Here is a 25,354-nt window from a genome sequence, read left to right on the forward strand (position 1 = left end):
ATAAAAGTTTTCATTTTGTTTAAAAAATGCAGTAGAAAATCATATTGATTTGTAATAAGGTACACATTGCAGTAGCTAAAAGTGTGCACAGTTACTTTACAATAAAGTAAATATGGTCAAACCTTGTTTATATATTTCTCAGTTGTATATTTTTTGCAATTATATATTAAATATTTTCTGCACAGCCCTTTCTCCATTATAAAACACTTTGTTTCTCATTTACACAATTTCATACTTATGCATCATATTTTTTGGTACCTTACAGTACTTTATCAGTTCAGCTTAGTCCACACTGATGGTGAATCACCAGCATATGCAAAATGCAAAGCAAATAACAAATAACATGCTGTTATATGTTATGCATTATTCATTCTGCTTCTTTTGTCCCAAGGAATTTTTCTACCTGGCAAATAGAAAATCCAACACACTGAAAATTTTTGCTTTCCACATTTTGTAGCGTGAACCAATTTAAGCGAATAAAAATTTAAACATCTCTAAACCCGATAGTTATATTAAAGCCAAATGATTGTTGGATTTGATCGGGCTATATTGCTGCTACTATCAGTAATAAATAATGTACCCTGAGAACCTATATCCGGTGTGTGACAAAAAAAAACAAAAGAACAAAGTTCACCACAAACATTTTTGAACTGCTCTGAGGAGTACATTATTTAATACACCCCAGTATTATGTGTTGTTGTTGTTGTTTACTAGCAGTAATATAGCCTGATCTAATCTGGAACTGGCTTAGCTTGAATAAAAATTGCTTTCCATTTTTCTCTGATTTCATTTGTTTTATGTATTCACTATCAATACAAGCTAATCTTTAGATAGACTCTTCATTCTTTCAAGTAATTAATGCTTTGATGTAAAGAGACCACTGGCTTATCATATATTAGTAGGGTGACATCAACAAACAAGAAACAAAGAAAACTTAATCAACTTTTTAAAAGTACATGTCTTAATTTTGCACTATTCTACTTTTCTTTTCATATATTATTCAAATGTATTATATACTATACTCACATATACTGTATGATACATATAGTAAATTTAAACTTCTTTGTTAAGAATTACACATACAAAATTCAGTTGTACAATGCTAATTTGTGTCAGCTCGTACTTTATGACAATTATATGCATTCTGAAAACAATTCAAAAGTAGTTGCATTTGTATGTTTTTCTCATACAATATTTTTCCCAGTTCCCCTGAAAATTGTATAAATAGGGTTCGACTGTATTAATTATATTTATTAGAAAGTAAAATTATAGGCCTATAATCGTACATGTTGGTTGATATCAACAAAATTCTACTAGAAATAAAGTTCAGAAATGAAATTTACTTTTTCTTCATATGCAGGCCACCAAAATTTTGTTTTAAAGTTTTACCAGTAGTACTGTGCTAATAATTGATATATCAAACTGAAATCTATATATGTTTACATATCAATGTTCTAAAATCTAGATTATTGATATACTGAAATATCAATATTTTGAAGATATCTTTGTCAACCCCAATATTGATATAAAAATTTTAGTTTAGCACAGCCCTAATTACCAGTTATACAGCACTGAATTAGATGGCCTATATTTTATTACATAAGATGACGATGAGTAAGTAAATAAACTTCCATCACAAAAACCAAAAAACTAGCAGAAATGGTAAAAAGAACTCACGTTAGCAAATGTTTTCCTCCATATTAAATGCAGTTTGGATTTTAGATGTTAAGAATCTGAAGATATCCATTTAATATGGAGAAAAATGTTTGCTAACATTGAGGTTTTTACCATTTCTGCTGTTTTTTTTTTTTTTTTTGGTTTGCAACAGTAGTTTATTTAAAGAATCATTTTTAGTAGTCATTATTTGATGTATAAGTAATAAATGTTGATTAGATATTTGAATAAAAAGTTTTAATATAATTGGATGAAAACTTGCTTGGCTAAAAATAAATGTGTTAAAAGTTTATACACACACACAGTGTGAAAATAATTCCTGGAATGGCCATACAATATCAGTTATATAACACTGTGGACAGAACTAGGGTTGCTAACTTTCAGATTAACAAATTCTGAAGGCAGTATCAAAAAACACCAACTTGAAAATAGTGACAAGTGAAAGAAAGCCTCCCATCTAAAGCCAGATGGCTAGTACAGTTAAGGTTTCATTCTATAGCTCTGGGGCCTGGAATTAAATCCAGGTTTTCATTAGAATTTCAAAACCTCAGGAATTTTTGATGGTTGATCCACCCTGTCCCTCACTTCTCTGCCACTCTCTCTGTGGGCATGGCCAAACTCACAATTGCTATGGTTAAAACAAGTCTTTTTAGTGCCCAGAAAGACACAAAAATAGTTTCGATTACAGTTATGGGGAAAAAGAAACATGCAACTTCCTCATTTGCTTTTCAGAACATTTTTGAACAATTTTTAAAAAGTAACTAAAATTTTATAGTTTGGAAAATTCCAAATTGTTGGCAACCCTAGGTAGAATCAGTGGTGATATTCAGCGGGTTCGCACAGGTTTGGCCGAAACCCATTGTTAAAATTTTCAGTTTCCCGAACCTTGTTAAACACACGTAACATTTCTCAGTGGTTTTGTTTTTTTTTTTTTTTAAATATATTAAAATATACCTATTATACTCTGTAATACTACTAAACTAGAGCCTTATACCCCGTTCGCACCGAGCATTTCAATCTAGATTGTGAGCAAGGTCGGGGACTATGTCTTGGTGTGGTCTCTCTCGCCCGTTTCAATCTCGACCGAAACGAGGTTTAATCGTGATCGATTCAAGAGAGTTCTTGAAACTAGATCCAGTCATAAGAGAGATCCCACAGTCCCACGCGCGCAAGATAATACAAGATGGCTGTGGAACACGTGTCGAGCTATGGACAGCGAAATAAAAAGAATATTGTATTACGAGAGATGATAACATCTGTCTACTATGAGTAGTGCCATTCGGGGTGAAAGATTTCTCTGCCTAAAAAAGAAAAAAAGGTCAAGAGCACTAATATACTATTGTTACCTGGTCTTCGCCCAGGGCTCATTACATTCCAAATATGCCACTGATTATTAGATATATCGCAACAAAAGGTATTGTATTTATTTCTAGCCAAAGCTTCCATTTTGTTTGTTGGTGATTGTTACGGAAAAAGTTTCTGCTAGCGAACCCTTTGTTAACTATTTCGAATATCACCACTGGGTAGAATGCATACTTATGCATGCCTGAACATATTTTAACTAGTGCATATGTAAACTGCAGACTAGTAGAATCATTCACAAGCAAGCAATAACAAAAGAAATACAAGTCTATGTAAGTTTTGGCAGAAAAATGTAGTAGTAGAAATTTATAGCTACATTGATATGAAATTACCATATGTGTAAAGATTGGCAAAAGTGCTACTGAAACATTACTGTTGTTGAAGGTGATATATGGTGAGGATGCTATAAAGTGTCAAATGTCTTTGAGCATAAAATGTTCAGGAATAGGCAAGATTGCAATGATAACACCAGAAGGACACTAGAAGTGGACAGTCAAAAACATGAAGTACAGACATAAATGTGGGCAGAGTGAATGCTTTAATACAGTCAGAGTTTGTGTGACTAATGGCAAAAGAATTACAGGTAAAATGAAACAAGAAGAAAGATCTTAATGAAAGATTTGGACAGGCAAAAAATTGTTGAAAAAATTGGACCTTGAATCCTGAAAAATGAACAGTGGTGCTTGAAGTTGCAACTGATCTTTCTGCAAATGAACACGAGATTAACAAGTTTATTATGAGTGACAAAATGTGGTGTTATCAGTATGACCCAGGTACAAATTTCAACAAAGTATGCAGTGAATACACAGAATTTACCTTGGCTGAAAAAAGCATGCATGTTATGCTTGCAATCCAAGAGCATGCCTTTGTGCATTAAATGTAAATCATTTTGGAATTTGTAGCTGTTTCAAATTTGTGAGTTTTGTTTATTCTATTACTGACTACTGCAACTTCCAATGAAAGAAAAAAGTACAGTGGAACCTTGCTTAATGAGCATAATTCGTTCCAGAGTCTTACTCATAATGTGAAACACTCGTTAAGCAAAACAATTTTTCCCATAGAAATTAATGTAAAATATGATAATGAGTTCCACACTGAAAAAATGCTCAAATGTTTTATGTATAACGTTTATTTTAAAAATATTGTACAATATACACTGTTAAGGAGCATGAATAATCATCATCTTTTCTTCTAGTGCGGAAAGAACCATCCTGGAATGAGAATTTGATTTGCAGAAACAAAAAAAAATTACAGCTAATATATTTGATAAACACTCCAAACGATATGCCAAATTCTTGTGTTATGTAAAGGCTATAATTAAATATTAGAAATTAATTAATTTGACTAAAAGTAGGCAGTTATGTTTCCATCTCGTATTAAATTTAATAATTATAAATAGTTAATTTTTAATTCAGACATTTCTAAAATTTAATTTAGAATCAATCATTAAATTTAATGACCCAAGAATTTGGCATATCATTTGGCGTGTTTATTATATAATGGGCTATGGTTGTTGATGTTTATAAGTAATATATGTGAACACAAGTTTAGAAAAATATGTGATCACAAGTGACACTAAGATGTTAGTGGAATGAGTGCTAAACAGACTGATGGAGCATGCCGCATGTGCACAATTCGGGACTTTCCCTCTTCTCATCACTCATTATGCAAAACATTGCTCATTAAGCGAGGCAAATATTTACAATTTGTTTTGCTTGTTATGCGAAATACTCGTCGTGCGAGGTGCTCGTTAAGCAAGGTTCCACTCTGCATGTAATAAGTTATTGTTTTTAGTAATAAAAGATAAAAAAATTAAACAACAAATTCTGCCATCCTGTGATTCATCCTAAGTTAAATTTTGATTAGATACCTTTTCTATTATATTTCTTTTTAGTGTGGTTTTAAAAAACAATATATAAATGGTGCTCCAATATGTATACATAAGTTTTTGAATTACTTTGAATTTCACATAAAAATATTTTAGTAGTATCAACTTGATATTTTGATATTAGGAAAAAAAACTAATGTAGCTTTCTTAAAAAAATCTTAAGCTTAACAGTTACACATAAACAGCATTGTTTATACATAAATTTTAAGTTCCATTGATTAGGTACAATATCTGTTTGAAAATGTGGCCGATTAATATGAAATTTTTAAAAAATGCAAATTTTTTAATAGGTTACTCAATTAAAATCATTTAGACAATATAAATAAAAAAAATTACTAATTGATAAAATAAATTTTATGAGTAAAACATTGTGGAGAAGACATTTTTATATAAAAGATACTGTTCTTTTTTTACTTTGAAACTGCACATATTCATATTGAATTATAGCTGTATTTTGTTATCCAAATCTAATGCATTTTTGAAAATGATTTCATTTACAAGGAGTTACTGTGTTTCATTCTTTCTTATGGGAAAAATTCTATTGTAATTAATTCAAATCAAATTCCTCAAATGACACCAAAACACTTATTTACTGATTAAGTAATGATTTTAACATGATATTTAACATTACAAACTTCAATTACCTTGCTGGTAAAATTTAACAAGATCATTAAAAGGTGTTTGTAAGTAGTAATGCAATGACCAAGTTTGGATAGTACCCTTTAATAGGAATTGTATAGATGCTGCATTCTCTTTAATATGCAGTAGACAGCAATGAAAATTTTGTAATGATATTTAAACTTAGAAGCATATTAAGTTAAAGGAACACTGCCTTTTCAAGATTTATTTTTTTTTTTTGAAATAATTATTTTACAGATATATTTGTATAACATGATTACTATTACAGTAGAGCATCGATTATCCGACCCCCAATCAACTGACACATCGATTAACCGACTGCATTCTAGTCGGCGAATTCAAATATCTGCTAGTGATATGGCGCTACAATATTTGGCTATGTCTTGGCTACTTTAATATTATTTTTGTTAAATTTTTGGGTGTTTTAGCTGGCAACACTGGCTCGACCATGAAAGGGAGGCCAGTATTTAAACAAGGCTTAATTTTATTTAACGATGCTATCCAATTGCTGTTTTTAAAACGTGTGCAAGATTTAGCGGCAAAAAAAACGACGGTCAGCTGTAAAGCAAAAGAAAATTTTGGACTTCTTTTTCTAATGCATAGGCCTACTTTATGTAAAGTATGTAACCTGAATATATATATATATATATATTTGTTTTATATTGTATTTTTCAATAACAGTACAGTACTGTATTTATTTTGTGCAAAATAAAGAAATAATTTTTAATGATACAATAGCCACGATTATTATTTTAAAAAAAACTTTTGTTAGACTTAACATCCATGAAAATTCAACGTGAAGTAGGTTAATAGCGATATACTAATATACTAATTACATGGGATATACTAATATACTATACTAATAATGTATTTTTCATACTTTTCGGTTATCCATTTTTTCAGTTATCTGACCAACCCAGTCCCCAATTGAGTCGGATAATCGATGCTCTACTGTATTACTAAATTACCAAACTTGTACAGTAGTTTTAATTCTTTTATAAGATTATCTGAATTATGCACACAAAACTCTTTAGTAATTTTGGGCTTATTAGCCTATTATCAGTGGCTATATTTGTACAATTGTTTATTGTTTATTATTTCAATAAAAATATGTTATCAAAAAATATCACCAATAAAACCTGTGCAAATGATCCATTCATCTTTCATAAACTGAACATCCGAGAAAAAATAAATTTTAGAACTTTTGTAACAAAATGAAAACTTTTTTATCTCAAAATGTAATTTCTTGCTTATTATCTGCAGCAGAGTGTAATCTTCGGGTGAAATTTTTAATTGAAAGAAAAGTTTATTGTCTTATAATTTGTGCAAGTTTGTATCAACATCTGTTTTCTTGGCACATCAGCATTTGAAATGATGCAATTTGTAAGGACACCTAATACTTAGAAGTATTCTCAAATCTAGAAAAAAAATTAAACAATTTGTTTAAAGCAGTACAATGAAAATTTAAAATCCAAAGACTATATTCTGGTCATCTTCAAAGAATGACCAGAATACAGTCCTTGAATTATAAATTTAATACAGCCATTCTCTGATTTATGACCTTGCAATTTTGAATCAAAACTATGGCCACACTTATTAATTGCAAAGTATAACAATTAAATCTGTATAATACTATAATGGTATAAATATATAAATAAATATACACCATAAAATAACTCATAAAAGTTTACATATAATTATATCTTACTTTGTGCCATTCATGCTAAAAAACTGAAAATAAAGTTGTCTTCCAAGTTATACTGTCCAGATTATCATTTTGATCTCAAATTTATAATAAAGTTAATTAATACTAAATTAAGTTAATAAAAGTTAACAATAAAAATAAATTTAGACTTGATAAACACTAATGTTGTGTGTTTTTTTTTCAAAGACACTTGGCAAGTTTTCTATCAGATATCTTTATTCATTCAACGAGAATGAATAAAGATATCTGATAGAAAACTTGCCAAGTGTCTTTGAAGAAAAAACACACAACATTAGTGTTTATCAAGTCTAAATTATAGAACAAGACACGGTTTCATAAAACAAATCAACAATAAAAATAAAATCAATTTTACATGAAGATTGTCATAAGTGTTGTAAAATATATGCTGTATAAATTAAATAAATTATCTTCTTCTGGTTCCTTATTCGGTTCTGAATGTAGGATTAGTATTATTATAACAATTTCAATTATGCTTCACATGTGAGTTCTTCTGCCTTCTTATTTTTCCATTTACATATATTGCCTAACCAACTCTTCCAAATAAATTATACTAACAGTTAATTAAATGATCTATACAATTATTCATAACTGGATGAATTCTTCATATATACATATAAACAATAATTGTATCAATAACAATAATAATTAATTTAACATCAGCACACTGAAAACTTTTATCAAAATTGAATTAATCTAATATACAGGGTGTATCAGTATAGCGGTTACAAACTTCCAGGAGAGATAGAGTACACCTAGATGATGGGAAATTACATAGCAATGCATGGTCGGAAACGCTTTCCTGGCACGGTAGTGACCACACACAACACAAGAAATGAAGGACACAAACAGGGTGAGAAAACATGTTTATTATTCTTAGTACAGCAAAAATCAAAGGTGTTTGAAATTACGACTCCGGGTCATGATGCAGGTGTCGCATCTCGGCCGCATTGAAGATCTAACATTGTCGAAAATACTGGGCATGTCCCAGACTTTCCCAGTAGCTGCCATGATACATGCAACAAGTTCCTCAGCACTGTTAACGGGAGTTTTGTACACCAGTGCCTTGACATATCGCATACACCAGCTAAAGACGTCCCAGCACTTTCACTGTACTAAGAATAATAAACATGTTTTCTCACCCTGTTCATGTCCTTCATTTCTTGTGTTTTGTGTGGTCACTACCGCACCAGGAAAGCGTTTCTGACCATGCATTGTTATGTGATTTCTCATCGTCTAGGTGTACTCTATCTCTCCTGAAAGTTTGTAACTGCTGTACTGATACACCCTGTAGATCTGCTTGAGGTCTACATAGCTAAACATCCCAAAGTTGAATTAAATTTTGCTGGTGTTAAATCAAGGTTATTGTATGTGATCTATACAAATTCTGTATGTTTTCAAATATTTAATATCTTGTCATGAGAAGTCTTTTTTTATGAGTATAATCTTACATCTTACCACATAATCACAAAATTTTTGAAAGTTGAAAATGTTAAATGGATAAATTATCCAATATTTTCTAAAAATGTTTCAGTTTCTAAAGAAATTATCTTTCAATATCAAAAATTGCTATTAATTTCATCCAATTAACAATCTTATTATTCAATTTCTGCCTTTAGTAATAGAGAGGAAGTGTTTAGACTCTCTCTTTCAAAATAGATAATTTTGTGCAGAGAACCCATATACACCATAGAACAGAAATAAAATCTTTGCATAATACATCCCAGATACTTTTTGTTTTAGAATGCATGGACTTAAAGCTTGACACTTACGGTATTCAGTTTAGAAGATTCTGTCTCAAACATTAAAACATTGCTTTTTATTATACTTCATCATAGATGTAATTATAAGTGAAATCATTAGTGGATCCAAAAGGGGACTAACTCAAAAATTTAAAATACTTGAATCAGTTCCATCCTGAATGATTTTACAGTGTGTAGGTCTTCTAATAAGAATTCAAAGACCATTAACTTGCAGTTGAGTGGATCATGAGTTGCCTAGGGATTAAAAAGTTGGTTACAGGATCATTTACATACCTTGGTCTTAATTCCACCCAAACAAGATTGAAGCACACTTTCTGGATGTCTCTGTGTTGCATTCCTGCTTCAGTTTTAAAATAAATCCATATTGGCTAAAGTTGATATCATTGATGAATTGACAATCATATCAAATTGGACTTCATCAATAACTTCAAATTGGTCAATGATATTAATGAGAAATTGGACTTCATCAAATTCTTTGATTATTTTGGTTCATTGAGTCCTAAGATCATTGAATTCCAGATTGAGGATTTTAGACTGGAAATGAGTGACAAACTGAAGAACAACACAAGGATTGAATATATAATCCTCAACTATGCCTCTCTCATCTGTACATCTGCAAGAGATTGGCAAAGCCATTGGCTGCAAGATTATTTTTAAAAGAAATAATCCTTCCATATACAAAATCCTACATAACAACAAGGAGCCTCTTAACCTGATGCACACCCTGGACATTTATTCTGTTCCTGTGAAGGATCACACATTTATGCATGACTTGCAATATATTGGGGGGGGTTACTCAGACTCTACACACAAGATTAAGGAAACATCAAGACAACATTCAAAGGTCTAATCCAGCCACTGCCTTGGCAGCAAATGTCCTTTCTGATCCCAACTCTGTCAATGTTAACTGGGGCTAGGCCAAAATGATACAGAAAATGTGGAGTCAACACCATGTTTGATATGTGAAAGCATTACACATTTATAAATCAGTTTACTGTGGGAAAGTTATCAATTACAAAGACATCTTATCCAAAGCATGGAAAGCCTTTTTGAGATAAAGTATTTGCAGCCTTTAGCATACTCTTATCTGTAGGAGTACTGTCTGTATTTTTCTTTTTGTTGTTTTTTACCTTTGTTTCTCATTTTATTATCATCATCATTATGTATGTATGTTTATTTATTCTGAATGTATTTATGTATTTGATTTCATTTTATTTTATATTCTTTGAGATTTGTATTTATATATCTCAATATGTAATTGGTTCAAACACCATTATTTTCTAGGAATTATCACATCCACAGACTCCAAAGACACTAGCCAATCAACAACTTGTATTTTTGGAGTCTGTGGATGTGATAATTCCTAGAAAATAACTGTGTTTGATTACATATTGAGATTTAAAAAAACAAGATGGAAGCAAAAAGGATAAATCATAGCTAAGTCATATTTATATTTGTAATTTAAATGGTTTGGTTTCACACATTTTAAATGTTTATTGTAGAATCTTTTTTGAAATCACTATTTTGTTCAATCATAACTAACTTATGAGTTTTTGTGTTCTACTTGAGGAAGGTCAGTTAAATATGGCCAAAAATATTATAATAATTAAAATTTTTGTTACAATTTATGGTCTTTGTGTGGTTTTATAATATATTAGTATTTGAATTTCAAAGTACTACAAAGAAATCAATATGACATAAAATATAAAAATTTTAGCCAAATTTGTTAAAACATATATGGCAGAGCTTTACAATTAAATTAAATGAAGGGCTACTTACCTGGTCTTAGAATTTCTGGCAGGTCAGATGTCACTGAATGTGAAAACTGGCACTTGTGGTTTGCCATTATTTCCCTGTTATTTGTTACTTCATATTTTGTTTGTGATTCTTAGGTTTTCTGTGTGTTTTTGTCCATGAATAACTTCTATCTGCATTTTATGAATGTTAAAGACGGAAGCATTTTCACAAATCTGGGTTGATCCAAACATTATATGAATTTTTGTAGCCGCTATCATAATATTGGTATATTTGTTATATTTGTACAACTCTTCCAAAATTGTGTGCAGTGGACAGATTTAAATAATTCAGTAACTCCCAAATTTGTTGTAAATTTACACATTTCTAACTTAAACCTTGTTCCATACATTAAACCACTCATTTTTTTCATCCAGTCAGATGAGATTTTTACAGTTAAAGCAGCGTTTCTCAAAGTGGGCAATAACGCCCCCTTGTGGGTGATGAGTAAATCTAGGGGGGCGCTGGAGGCAGGGTACTGAAGGGTGACCAAAGGCAAAAGTTGGGGTCACTGACAGCCGTTCCCTTTCCTCTGTTAAACGGATGAGGAAACATTGCATTTAATGGTTTCCAGATGTTGAGAACATAAATAAATAACAACTAACCCGTTACAAAGCTATACATCCACAAGAGCCGAATTATTGGGCTAGAGTTGGCTATAATAAATAAATAATTAATAAGACAATTTGGCACTAGAGCTTGGCGTTAGGCGTCATCTCTTACTAAACTTAATAATTATAATTAAATTAAGTAAATATTATAGCCAACTCTAGCCCGATAATTCGGCTCTTGTGGATGTATAGCTTTGTGACGGGTTAGTCGTTATTTATTTATATTTATACGCCTTGCCGGGGTTGTGATGGCCGGTTGAGTGCCATGGGAGGACATGAGCACTTGATGTGTCCCCAGCCGGCATTGTAATGACCGTCGATGGTCGTCGTGTTAGCTTATATATACTGGAGGAGGCGATCGGACTGAAGGTCCGGGTAGCGTAACTGGTAACGTGTCTGCATGGATAGCAGAAGTTGCGGGTTCGAGTCCCGCTTCGGGCCGATTTCTTTTCCTCCAGTTCCAAATTATTAAAATTATTTATTTAATTTAATTATAATTATTAAGTTTAGTAAGAGATGGCGCCTAACGCCAAGCTCTAGTGCCAAATTGTCTTATTAATTATTTATTTATTATAGCCAACTCTAGCCCGATAATTCGGCTCTTGTGGATGTATAGATGTTGAGAACAATGTACTGTAAGGGCACAAAGTATGAGATTCATAGAAAAGTTTTCCTAAGAATATTTCCAATCCTTTCTCACACAAGAGAACATGGGTTAGGGGCATTGGATGTAACCTTATAGAACAAAGGGGGCAGTGGATCGAAAAAGTTTGGGAATCACTGAATTAGAGGCTTGACAGCAAATTGTAGCATATGCTGTTTGCCTTCTAAATTTTTTATCTTCTTTCCATATTTTCTATTTTCTGAATCTATGATTAAAATCACTTTTCAGCTTATTTAAGATTTTAATATTGCATATATTTGTTATTTCATTTTGATCTTGTCTAAGAATTAGAAAGTAAATTCATTACTGTTCATGTCCTAAATGAATAACTTTTTTTTTTAATACTTAAAACAGATTCATAAATTTAATGGTTTTTATCTTTACCTTGGAAACAAATATTTAAATTAATGTAAGAAAAAATAGCAACTAAAAATTCTAGATTGAAAAGACAGCGAGAAGTATTCAAAATATTAATAAAATATTTTGTTTTATCACTTTAATATGATCTTTAAAAATTCAAAATTTCACTTCTTAAATTTCTTATTTTTATCAACATTCTTCTTTTACTTAACCAGCTGACATTGCTATAAGCAAGCAAGTCAGGAAACACAGCATTGACACCTTTCAAAAATTGTTTTAGCTATCTGTAAGAAAAATGTTCATTTTGATTGCAGAAAGTTAGCTAATTTGATCATTTAAGCAAGAAAACAGTAAAGACTCCAATCAATTTTTAACATAATGTTGCAGTATGTATAATACAAAATAAGAATGTGCATTATTTCTTTAAGCTTGTCAACAATACCATTTCTTTCACCTTTCATGTCTGGAGCTCCATATGTTGTGAAGGAAGAAACATTTTCAGTTTTAAGTTCTTGGACAATAAGAATGTTAAAACTTTATTAAACAATATTTCTCCTGTTGTTTATGGAGGGCTATCAGTCCTAACAAATCTTCAACAAATGTACTACCAATTAAAAAATAGTAAGCTGGTCTGTATCTATGCCAGACATGGGCAAATGTGGCTCCGAGAACCGCATGTGGCTCTTTTTGAGTTGCATGCGGCTGTTGCTGAAAGTGTTAAAATAAAAATAATAATAAAAAGCAGAAATTATTTCCACAATTTTGTGAAAATATGTAATTATATATATGTAATATTTAGTAATTTATTTCCAAGTTGGTGCAATAAATTAAATTGACATTTAAAATCTATTCTTTTAAAACAAGTTCTCGACCCAGATGGGGACACCCTATCCTTCCCTGCCTTACCATACTACCCGCCACGACAGTACAGAACTGAGGCTCTCGTGCATTTTGCAAAATCTACATTTTGGTTCCCACTGAACTCTTGCTTGCCCACCTCTGATCTATGCAATCTGAAGTTTCATCTGTGGGCAAAGAAAAATATCTGTTTGCCTGTAGTTCAGCAAGTAACTGATCAGCTACATTGCTTGTTCACAACAGTATTGTATAGCCATATTATGTGAAAAAAGGAATGTTTTGAAACTTTTTAACTGTTACTTCTTTTTCTATACTTTTACCACCTATATTTCCAAAATACAGTAGAAAGTCGAAAATCGGAATCAATTGGGGACTGGTGTTGTTCGGATTAGTGAATTGTTCCGATAACCGATTATGTACGAAAAAATATATTAACCTGTCCGATGTTCAAATTTTTCTCTGTTGCGTGTCGCTTCGTGTTGAATTTTCATCGATTTTAAGCCTAACGAAAATTTTTATAATAATAATCAAAGCTATCGTATCGTTAAAAATTATTTTTTTATTTCGTACAAACAAAATAAATATATTGAAGAATATAAAAACATAAAAATTATACTTTAGAAGTAAATCTAGTATCAAAAACGTTCGATTCAGCACAACACAGTCCGACTGAAAATCGTTCCGATTACCGGGGTTCCGATTTAACGACTCTCTACTGTACATTGTTTAATCTAGGGTAGCGTTTTTCTGGCTAAAATTTACAATACTTTCAATGAAATGAAACTTCTGTGCCTTTTTTTGTGTGATGAAAAAGGCCCACACAATATTACATTGACTTACCTAAGTAAGGCTTTTAGATTCTCTAATCTATTTTCTCCGAATTTTAAATTTGGGGAAATTTTATATGAAAATTATTATGCTTAGTCTCATAGTCTTGTTTTAGATTGCACACTTTGATAACTGATAGGACTTAATTACAGATTAAGTACATGGATAATTTTTATTTAGTAATATGAAAAAATTCAGCAATGAGTTGCTTAAATTTCCTGGTAACATTTAAAACTGTGTATGTGGTGCCATCTGTTGCAATATTTTATTATTAAAACTTAAAATGTCAAAAAGTTTAATTTTCAGGGTAGCAATGGGTTTTGAAAATTATTTATAAAATGGATTTTACTCATTAAATCCAACACTACTCAAGATATACACAACCCCCTTTATCTTCCCACCTTGTCAACCTTTAACCACCAAAATTTAATAGCATCAATCTCCCTAATACAAAAATCTTCATGCATAATTTCAGATATTTTTGACAAACAGTGCAGGAGTTATTAAGCTTCAAAGAGGGTAAACAAAATTGTGCTGCACACAGAAACACTAACATCCATACATACAGATAAAACCCCCAAATTTTTTGTATTTCTCGATTCTTTAAGGTCTCAAGTTCGAAGAAATCAGAAAATATGCATTAATGGATAATAAAACAGTTTTTGGCCAGATTTGGGGGTCACCACTTCTGAAACAGATGTATGGGCTCATTTATTGGTACACAATTCTTTTGGTTTTAAGAATATCTATGATCAAACATTGAAATAAATTAAATGCTCTGAAGGTGTTGTACGTCAGATAATCAAAAGATTTGTGACACAAATAAATACAACATTAATTATACATCAAATATTAAAACTTCTATTTCCTCATTACTATCACTTAAAAACAAATATCCAAAAAATTCTTTATTGCATAAACAATGAAATATTTTTAGACAAGCCAGTTAAAAAATTATTATTAAATGAGGCATATGAGGAGAAATCTGCATTGAATAATAGATCAGTTAGTGATGGACAATACTAAAGTTTCTAATGATTTTGATAACAATGCTAATTCCACTAAAATGTCTCACTTCTGTTACCAATTTTTTCCAAAAAGTATAGTTGGATATAGTCTCAGAGCTTGTAACACAATAGCACTACCTGTGTAGTTACTTGCAGAGTTGCCAGGTTGTTTTCATTCAAACATGTCAAATGGCTTGCATAAATATGCCAAATGATGTAACTTTGTTCTGTTGCCATTTTTTATCTTGAAATGTTATAAGTTGAATTATTACATTAGAAATCAATGACATTTAAAAATATATTAAGCAGATTTATTGTAAAAACTTATAATTATTGTTGAGTTTCAAATAAAGTTATCAACTTGTTGTTTGGTGTAATTATTATGTCCAATGTTATTATGGGTGCGTTTACTTCTGAGCTAATTTTACTGTCAGCATGCTCAGCCTGTATACTTTCGTCCGAGTGCCACGCTCATTGGCGTATACTTTAGAGCTATGTGACATCATGTTTAACGAAATTGGTAAGCTCGGAGTGCTAACTAGTTCATTGTCGAGCTTTGCACTAATTCAATATGGCTGTTCCCATGAAAAAATTACTTTCTGTACAAAGTAATAAAAATGGAATTATTTTTGGAAAAATAAACGGCAGAAAGTATTTTTATTGGTAAATTTCAATTATTTGTTGTATAAAATGTTAACAATGATCTTTTTTTATTGTGTAAGGTTCAATAGCTTTAGATGACTTTTTTCATAAACAGATGTGAAAAAAATTAAGTTTTACTCATTCTTTATGATTAAAAGTGAAGTTTACTTTATACGTGTTTGGGATCTTCAGAAATGTTATGTTCAGAGCATTAAATAAATCGTAAAGAAATGAACAGCATTAATAATAATCCAAAACTGAAGTTCGTATAAAGGAGACTTTCAAAAGATTCTCTTGTAAGTCTAAGTGCTGTTTAAAATTGGTTGGACTATAAAAAGGTATAGTCTCTTCAATAAAAGTTTCTATCTTTTTTATTTGACCTTACTTTTCTTTTTTCTTCTTTCATTTTTTCTACAATTATATCCACAATAAGATCATCCTCGTCTGATTCAGAATCAAGTAGTTCTGTCTGTAACGCAACATTTAAAATAGCAGCTTTGACAATATTATTTGCAGGAAATCTCCATATTTCTTGTTAGCGTTCGCATTTACTTTTGAACTGGATATGTAACCATGAATACACATGCTAATGACGTCATTCTGGTGTTCAGAAGTAGCACTATTAGCTCAAAAGTAAATGCACCCTATGTTCAGTAGATTAAAAGTTTTTAGTATAGATGCAACATTAGAATACATAGAGAAATATTGAGTAAACTAAGCATAATAAAAGCATTTCAATAGTAAAATTTGATAACAGTTTGGATAAAAAAGAAGGCTACTTCCCGTTGTTGCTATTTCTGACAGTATGTTAATGGAGAGAGTAATTTATACCAAATACATTCTCAAATAGAGTTTGAAATTCAAAAATTTTTTTCCACATGCTAAAAAATAACCTTTAAAAATATCAAATCTGACAACGTGGTTAGTTGTTAGTTCTAATAATCTATGTTACTGTTATTTTTTACATTTGTAAATTCTTTACAAATCAGTGGCGTAGCAAACATAACTGGCACCCTGGACATAAGTGGCACCCAACACTTTATTGGTGCCCCCTCCACCCTCCAGAAACACACACAGTTTGTCTTGGAGACCACCTCTGCCAGTGGCGCCCGGTGCACGATACACCCCCTTGCACCCCCTCGCTACGCCACTGTTACAAATGTAAGAATTCATAAATAAATAAAAATAAATAACGACTAACCTGTTACAAAGCTATACATCCACAAGAGCCGAATTATCGGGCTAGAGTTGGCTATAATAAATAAATAATTAATAAGACAATTTGGCACTAGAGCTTGGCGTTAGGCGCCATCTCTTACTAAACTTAATAATTATAATTAAATTAAATAAATAATTTTAATAATTTGGAACTGGAGGAAAAGAAATCGGCCCGAAGCGGGACTCGAACCCGCAACTTCTGCTATCCGTGCAGACACGTTACCAGTTACGCTACCCGGACCTTTCTTTTCCTCCAGTTCCAAATTATTAAAATTATTTATTTAATTTAATTATAATTATTAAGTTTTGTAAGAGATGGCGCCTAACGCCAAGCTCTAGTGCCAAATTGTCTTATTAATTATTTATTTATTATAGCCAACTCTAGCCCGATAATTCGGCTCTTGTGGATGTATAGCTATGTAAGAATTCATTTGTTTAATTTTGCATAATGTCTTGATTGACAATGGAAAATAATTTTATTCTTTTAGCAAACAAAATGAAACTTAAGATATAACAACACTTTATTTAAATTATGATCATTAATAATCTTTTGTTACCCAAAACAAAAAATTAATGCATTATTAAATACTAAACAATTGGAAATAATGATAAATTTATCTTTACCAATTACTGAAAAAGCTCAATTCTTCCAATTCTTGATACTGATTTCAATTAATCATCCCATCACTAATAACAATAAATTTCAATTAGAGTAAGTTTCTAATACAGTAAAAAAATCAAATTTGCATCAAAATACTTTAATTCATTGGAAACAAATGATTGATCATTAAAAATAGTGTAAATATGAATTAATTTAAAAATTTTTCCAAATTAACAAATACCTTTTTTGAAAAATTTTTGCTTTTTTATTTTATAATCAAATCATGAATGTTTTTGAATATTTGTAATTAACTTAATATGTGCAGTAGACGAAAAAGTCATACCTGACAGCTCTGTATTCTTAAACTTCACTCAATTCTGTTATGAGCTAATGATGAATTATAAAACAATTCATCATCTATTTTTTAGTTGTATTTACATAAAGATTAATTTAAGTATCTTCAAAATTAAACTTGCATGTGAACATTTTGAAGTTACATCATTGATGTAACTTCAAAATATTTTATTATTGGAATACTCTCTTTAGTAAAAATGAATTCATAGTGTATTATTATTCTCTGCATATTTATAAAATATGTATTTCATTTTTATAAGTATCAAACTTCAAATAAAATATTACTGGTAATAAATGCTTTTTATGACAAAATCATGCAAAACAATATGTCTATGAAATATGAATAATCCATATGAATAAAATTATTTTGAATCCTGGTAAGAATATGATATAAAAGAACTAATGAATAAATATTTATTTACTCTAGTAATTATAACAAAAATATAATTAATTTTTTTTTCATTTGTTATTATATATGAAACATATTTATGAACTAATTGAGTTCTCTTACAAATTTATCTTGCTACAAATTCTTTTAAATAATATAGACATGATTTTCTATATTACTGTAAACAACACTAATGCTACCTAATATAGTTTATCAGATCTTATGTATGTAAATGATATCTCACTGTATAAATTAACATAGTTCAATCAAATGTTGCTAACAATTAAATTTTATATAAATTTCTTTTGAAAAATCTATTGAGACTTAAGTGAATTTGAAATATAGTAAATAACTTAAATGGAAAATTTAATAGATTATGTTTTGACAATTTAACTTTATAATGGACTTTACATCTAGAATCTATGGAATGGAGAATATCCTAAATTTTTATTAATGAATTATTACACTTGCACTGTATCTGAAGTATAAAAACATTATTAATTTAGAGCAGGCGTGGCCAACCCGCGGCCCGTTACGTTAAATTGTGTGGCCCGCTAAGCGATATTATATATTTATTAAAACTTTTGTTTGCCGTTATGTGTATACCAAAACAATTAAATAAATGAAAATTTGCCTGTCATTGTTATAATGTGCAAGTGAGAGTACGAACTCTTAGTATAACAATAAAATCTTGCTCATTTTGTATTTGTTTTACTATTTTAAAAGCATGTGTGCCTAAATTGTGGCCCGCAAAACAAGTTGGGTTGGCCAGGCCTGATTTAGAATAACTAGAATAACTCTTTTATTCCAGTTGATCAACATTCTTAAAATATTAAAGACCAAATCTTAATTGCATTAAAAAATCATGTGAACAACTAATGATATAAAGTAGCAAATGCAAGTATAGTGATCTAAATTGCAAAACTGTTAAGAGTAAGAAATGGAGAACTGAGTGGATAAAATAGTAAATTTTAAAAATTTCATAAATATCTTACTTTTTAGTTATTAGGTGTTAATATTTTTATATATCTACATTCCTCATTAGATAGGATAAAATTATGTAATCATAAAATTATTCTGTACAAAAAATACCAGTGTATAATAGTTTAATATCACACAACTTGTATTAGACATTTATAAAAGTGATTCATTTGTGTTGTTTATCTTTAACTGAATGTGATAAATGGAATATAAAAAAAACAATATATTAGAGCTATGTATAATTGTATTGAAGTTAGAAAGCCTTCAGAAGAAAATAATTATGTTGACTAAACATAATCATTATTTTAAATACACCAATAAGACTAATTTTTCTTTTTCGAGAAAAAAAATGTTTTGGATAACAAAAACAAAATCAAACTTTTGCAATAAACAGATGAACATGTTGTAAGAATAGTTTTTTACTAAATAACATTTTGTAGATCAAGTGTTTTTGATATTGTAAATATTGTCTGTTTATCCTTGGTTTAGGAGCATGTAGTTGACCTTTTATTAATGCTTTTTGACATATTCTGGCAGTTCAGTTTCATTCAACAATTAAAATTATTAATCCATAAATTGCCGTAGTTAAAAAAAGAAACCAAAAAATCAATAATCTGTTTAAAAATTTATGTTGGGATGATTTCCAACTGCCAGAATCTTTGTCAAAAAAGCTTTAATAAATAGTTTGTTATATTACTTATGTATTCTTCATGAAAATTTTTGCAAATTGCACATACACAAATTGCAATTATTTGATTTATGTAATTTGGGTCAGTAGTTACAATTTCCCAAAAGAATTAGACAAAAGTAATCAATAAAACTATTCTCACCAAGTTATAATGTTTAAAAAATAGGCTTCTTCTAGAAACAGAATGTCTTTGAGAAATTATAATATTAGAGAAAAAGCAGTTTTTTGCAATATAGCTTATGAGAATGTCTTCAGTTTTCTTCAAGAATAAATACTGATGATAATTTTTAATGTAAGTCTTTGTATTTGTTGAGAAGAAAATTGGTGATGACAACTTTTTCTATGATTTTCTAGTAGAATTTCTGGTTTATATGTCATTTTTACTTTATTTCAAGCAATGTTGTGATGAAAACAATCTTTTAAAGCATTATTAGTTATGAATTGTAATATCAAAAAATATCTTTTATAAAGAATTTTAATTAGAATATTAATATTATCTTCCTTCCACCTAATACTGATAGTGTTATTAACTTCAACTGTGATTTAGGTGTCATTGCATTATTCAAGATTCATATCAATAATGTTTGGAAAGCTGCTTGAAGTAGTGGCAAAAACAATAAGATAACAATCGAAGAGTTTCTGTAAATATGAATTTTGATAGTTTGAGAATCATCAAGGTCTGGAATTCAATTTTTTGAGATCAGTTTTTAATTAATGGGCCAATTTTGCTAGCATTATAGCATTCTTTTTACTTTGACAATTTTATTTATAAAAATTAATGATTTTCCGAATAGAGCTTAATGCCAAATGTGAAAAAATTCCCTATTATAATTTTTTTCAGTGAACAACCACTCACCACACCGGGATATAGTTAATCACATACTCTGAACGAATTACGGTGTAACAAAAACAAACATTTTCAACCTTGAAAATGTTCGTTTTCATTATCTACACACCGTAATTGGTTCAGAGTATGTGATTAATTTTTTCGATGCACGTAAATATACCAGAAATATCCAGCACAAATTATATTTACTAAAAGTAATAAAAATTATCATTATTTTTAGTAAGTATAATTTTTGCTGAATAATTATGCTACATTTACATGTATTGGACTTAATTAATCCAGTTTTATATATTACATATAATTTCTTTTTGTTTGATAAAAATTTTTGTCATAAATTTCTGTAATATGATCAAATTTTTAAAAAATATAATTTATAAATTTTTTATATTTTTATAACAAAATACTTTCAAATTTCATTTTCAATTAATCTTTATTTACATATAGAAAAAAAAATCTTTCTTTTAAATATTTTTCTGTATAACATACTTCAAGTAGTTTCCATTAACAAAAGGCAGTAGAAAATGTTTGCAATATAATAATTACTATTAACATTATTTAAATTTTTGCTTAAATATTTTTTAATTGTCTTATTTTTAACTTAAATGGTTTTTATTCATTTTTAAGATTTTATTTAAATTTGCATATATCATATATAGATAAAGTGACCAGATCCTGAAATGTAAATGCTTTATGCAGGTGTTTCAACATGTCAGATGAGTCACATGATCGATTCCAGTTGATTATTAACTCAGATAATTAACAACAACCATCCCCTTTTATAAGTGTACATGACCATTGTACTTGCACATGGTATACATTCACTTTTCTCCAAGAGATACAGTTACTATATTGGGCAATTACTACCAATTGGGCTAGTGTTTTAAATTGGATATTAACATTTTTGCACTAAAACTTGTATGCAATTCATCTTTGACGTATAATTCATGCAATGAATACTGACTATTTTTGAATATAATTATGAAGCGAGACTGTCCTGCATAATTTAGGACATCTGGTCACGTTATATATAGGGTAATTTTAAATTCATAGATAGTTTTTCCAGTATAATTATTTAATAAATATCTGATTTTTATGTTATAATGTTAAGCATATTTAAATGCACTTTGCACTTAGCAAAACATAGTTAATATCCCAATCATTTGTATTTTATTAATTCTGCAGCATTGACTCTAGTTAAATTTAATGGGAATAAACTTATTTAAAATTAAAAATGTTCAATAGCTAATGGAAAATTTTGAATGGTTAAATTTGTTAAATCAATAAAATAAAATACATTAAATGGTTTTTAATTTAATTTAATTTTTAGCTAACTTGTTTAATATATTTAATATTTTTTGACGCAGTTTTTGTAATTACTGATTAAGTGTATTTATTAGAATAAATATAATATTATTTATAATAAATTGAATATAATTTATTATTGTAAAAAGTATAAATAAATTATATTTGTGTATAAAAATTGTAATAAATAAATAATTTCCTTTTAGACAACTGAAGATTATGAAATTAACAGTCTTCAAGAATTTTCTCGAAAATTATCAATTGATCTACCGTCATCACTTCCACTTATTCCGCCTCTCAATGAGGATCCTGTACAGGTAAGCATTTCTTCGCCAGACTTTATTCTCATTTTCAGTCCACCACCACCACCACCTGAAGGATTTTAATCCTGCACAGACAATATAAATACATGTGAAGAACAATGCTTTTACTATATAATTTTTAAAATTTTCTTTTACTCTAAATAAATTATTTCACAAATGTTGGTTAAAATTTAAACATTCTAAAATATATTAATAATTTGTAAATTTATTAAAATTACAGAACTGTATTTTAAGAAACAAATATCAAAGAATATAGCATGTATATATATATATATATATATATATATAATGCTATATATTATTAATAAAATTATTTATATTGATTATATATATTAAACTAATAATAATTTTTGTCTTGAAAGAAAAGACAATTCTTTCATTTAAAAAAAAAATATCAGTATCATATTTAGAAAAATTCCCTAAATTAAATATATAATATGATATTTTACAATAAAAAGACATATTTCTATACTCATAATATTTTAAAAACATATTTATTAATCAAACATTGTAAAAATAAAGTTTTTAAAAAGTTTTTGAAATGTTATTCAATATTCAATAATGATTTAATTATTTCTTGATTTAAAAATTTTGAAGACCAATATTTCATTTATTTTATAAGTATTATTTATCTTTAATCTTTTGGAGCATTTTCTGTATTATAACTTCAATTTTTATTAAATAACATTAATAAATAAATTAATTAAATTGAATACTAACATGATAATTGTATTATATAATTTATTATTATTTTATTAAATTTAAATTTTAATTTGATATTAATTAATTTGAAATGTTTCACATTAATCACATAATTTTAAATATGCTTGAAGTATTAAACTATTATTAGTGTATTATTGTGTACTTCAAAGATCTCAAACAAAGTAAATTTATTTTTTAAATTTTCCGAACGATATGAAAGTATTGGGAAAAATAAAATTTTATTTAATTTTACAAACTAATTATTGTTTATCTAAAAATAACATCAATATGTGAAGTCAATTAGGAATCAATGTATACAGAAAGGAATGATCAAAATTGACAAGAAATTTATTTGAAATATATGTTTAGTAAGTTTTTTCAATGAAAATGACTAATTTTAATTATATAGGAAAGTTTTTATTTGTTAGAAATTTTCTAGCAACTATACAGCATGAATTACAGTTCTTACACAGAAAAGAAAAAAGTTTAACATATCATTATACGCATATAATGACTAAGGATAAATAATGTCTCACAATAATCAAAAAAATCTATTCAATAATGCAGATAAGAAAGATTTGTTTTTAATATAAAATACGTTAAAAACATAAATATAAAAAAGTACTAAAAAGTACAGACCGTATTAGTAGTATAAAAGTACAAACGGTGCAAAACATAGAAAATTAATCGACTATTAATAGATACAATTATTAAACCAATATATTGGTGTACCGGAATGTTTTTGATATCAGAATTTGTTCATTTCACAAATTGATGCTCCAATTCCTTTTTCTTTTTTCTTCAATAGTTACTATCAAAAAAACTAAAGAGAAGGAGAGATCAAAGCATTGGTTTATTTCACAAATCTATACTGATATATTGGGAACATTCCAATATTCTGATATATTGCTGTCAGATTGGTATCAGTTACATTTCTAATTATAATACTGCTAGAAGTGATTGGTAATTGCATTATCAATTTGCTGATAAATATGCCAAAATAAATCATGCCGGTATAGTTTATGTAACATTGACATTAGTATCAATAGTGGTATCTAAAAGTGTTTTTATATTGTTTTTGGCTTAGGAAATTTAAAAATAAAATTCTATAGATATTCGAATGTATAAATATTTGAAAACATATGATAACAGAAATTGCATGAACGTAAATGTTACGATATTGCAATTTCTAGATTTAAATTTTCTAATCAAATCACCTTATTTTCTAATTAAAAACTTATTTACGGTATTTGTCACTTATTTAATGAATGAAAAAAATTTTATCCATGGAATGAAAACCTTATAAAACATTATATCTTGACAGATTTACAGATTCAGAATATAAAAATTGTTATTCCTACTTGATATTGCATGTAATGCTAATTATCTGTTTTGAAATCTCATACAATAAAAGACTGTTCTATTCTTTTTTATTTGCAATCAGTAATGATGATATGTTATTTTATGTTGGCTTCATCATGTATACTCTACTTGGCATTATGTATAACAAGTTTCTTGGCAATGTTACAGAAGTGAACAATAATTTACTAAAAATGAATTGTTATTGATTTATTAGGTATTCTAATTAGGTTCTTTATTTTTCTAAAAGAACAATTTGTATGATAAGTATCAAATAGAGATAGTGCGTTTTTGAAACTTCATTGCAATGCAGTTTTTAATAAAAATTTTTCATTAAACAGATTATAAAGAATAATTCTTAATTGGAAAGAGATATTTAAACTTTATAAAAGCTTTGATAATTAAGAAAATTTAAAATTTAGAAAATCAGATTATTATCACTATTTTGTTTAGTATACATTTCTCATCATATTCTAAATCTATATTTTAAATAATAAAGCTTTTTAAGTGTGTTATTTAAGCTGAAAATTATATCAGAATGGATCTGGTTCTTTATGTATGTATAATTGGAGATAAGTTTTAAAAACCAAAATTCTAAATCAAATTAATTTCACAATTGATATGTTATTATCTATACCAATTATAACAATATTCTACTATTTTGTGTATAAATATAAAATAACATTAATACAAAATAAATAGCAAATATATATTTTATGCTTGTTTTCTACAACTCTAAATTTATTTAACTTTTATTAATTGTATCATCCTTAGATTT

At 28.5% G+C, this 25,354-nt stretch overlaps 1 protein-coding gene across 3 annotated transcripts in view; it reads left to right on the forward strand.

Moving 5' to 3' along the window:
* Nucleotides 1-25,354, forward strand: part of LOC136982787 (multiple PDZ domain protein-like) — a 242,190-nt gene that overhangs the window by 31,800 nt on the left and 185,036 nt on the right. For all 3 annotated transcript variants that reach the window (XM_067279293.1, XM_067279294.1, XM_067279295.1), the window contains exon 7: nucleotides 22,399-22,509. In XM_067279293.1, the coding sequence (XP_067135394.1) occupies nucleotides 22,399-22,509 (111 nt within the window). The remainder of the gene's footprint in view (nucleotides 1-22,398; nucleotides 22,510-25,354) is intronic.

Source organism: Centruroides vittatus, unplaced genomic scaffold (assembly GCF_030686945.1).
Source record: "Centruroides vittatus isolate TY-2023 unplaced genomic scaffold, ASM3068694v2 contig_863, whole genome shotgun sequence".
NCBI classification, from domain to species: domain Eukaryota; kingdom Metazoa; phylum Arthropoda; class Arachnida; order Scorpiones; family Buthidae; genus Centruroides; species Centruroides vittatus.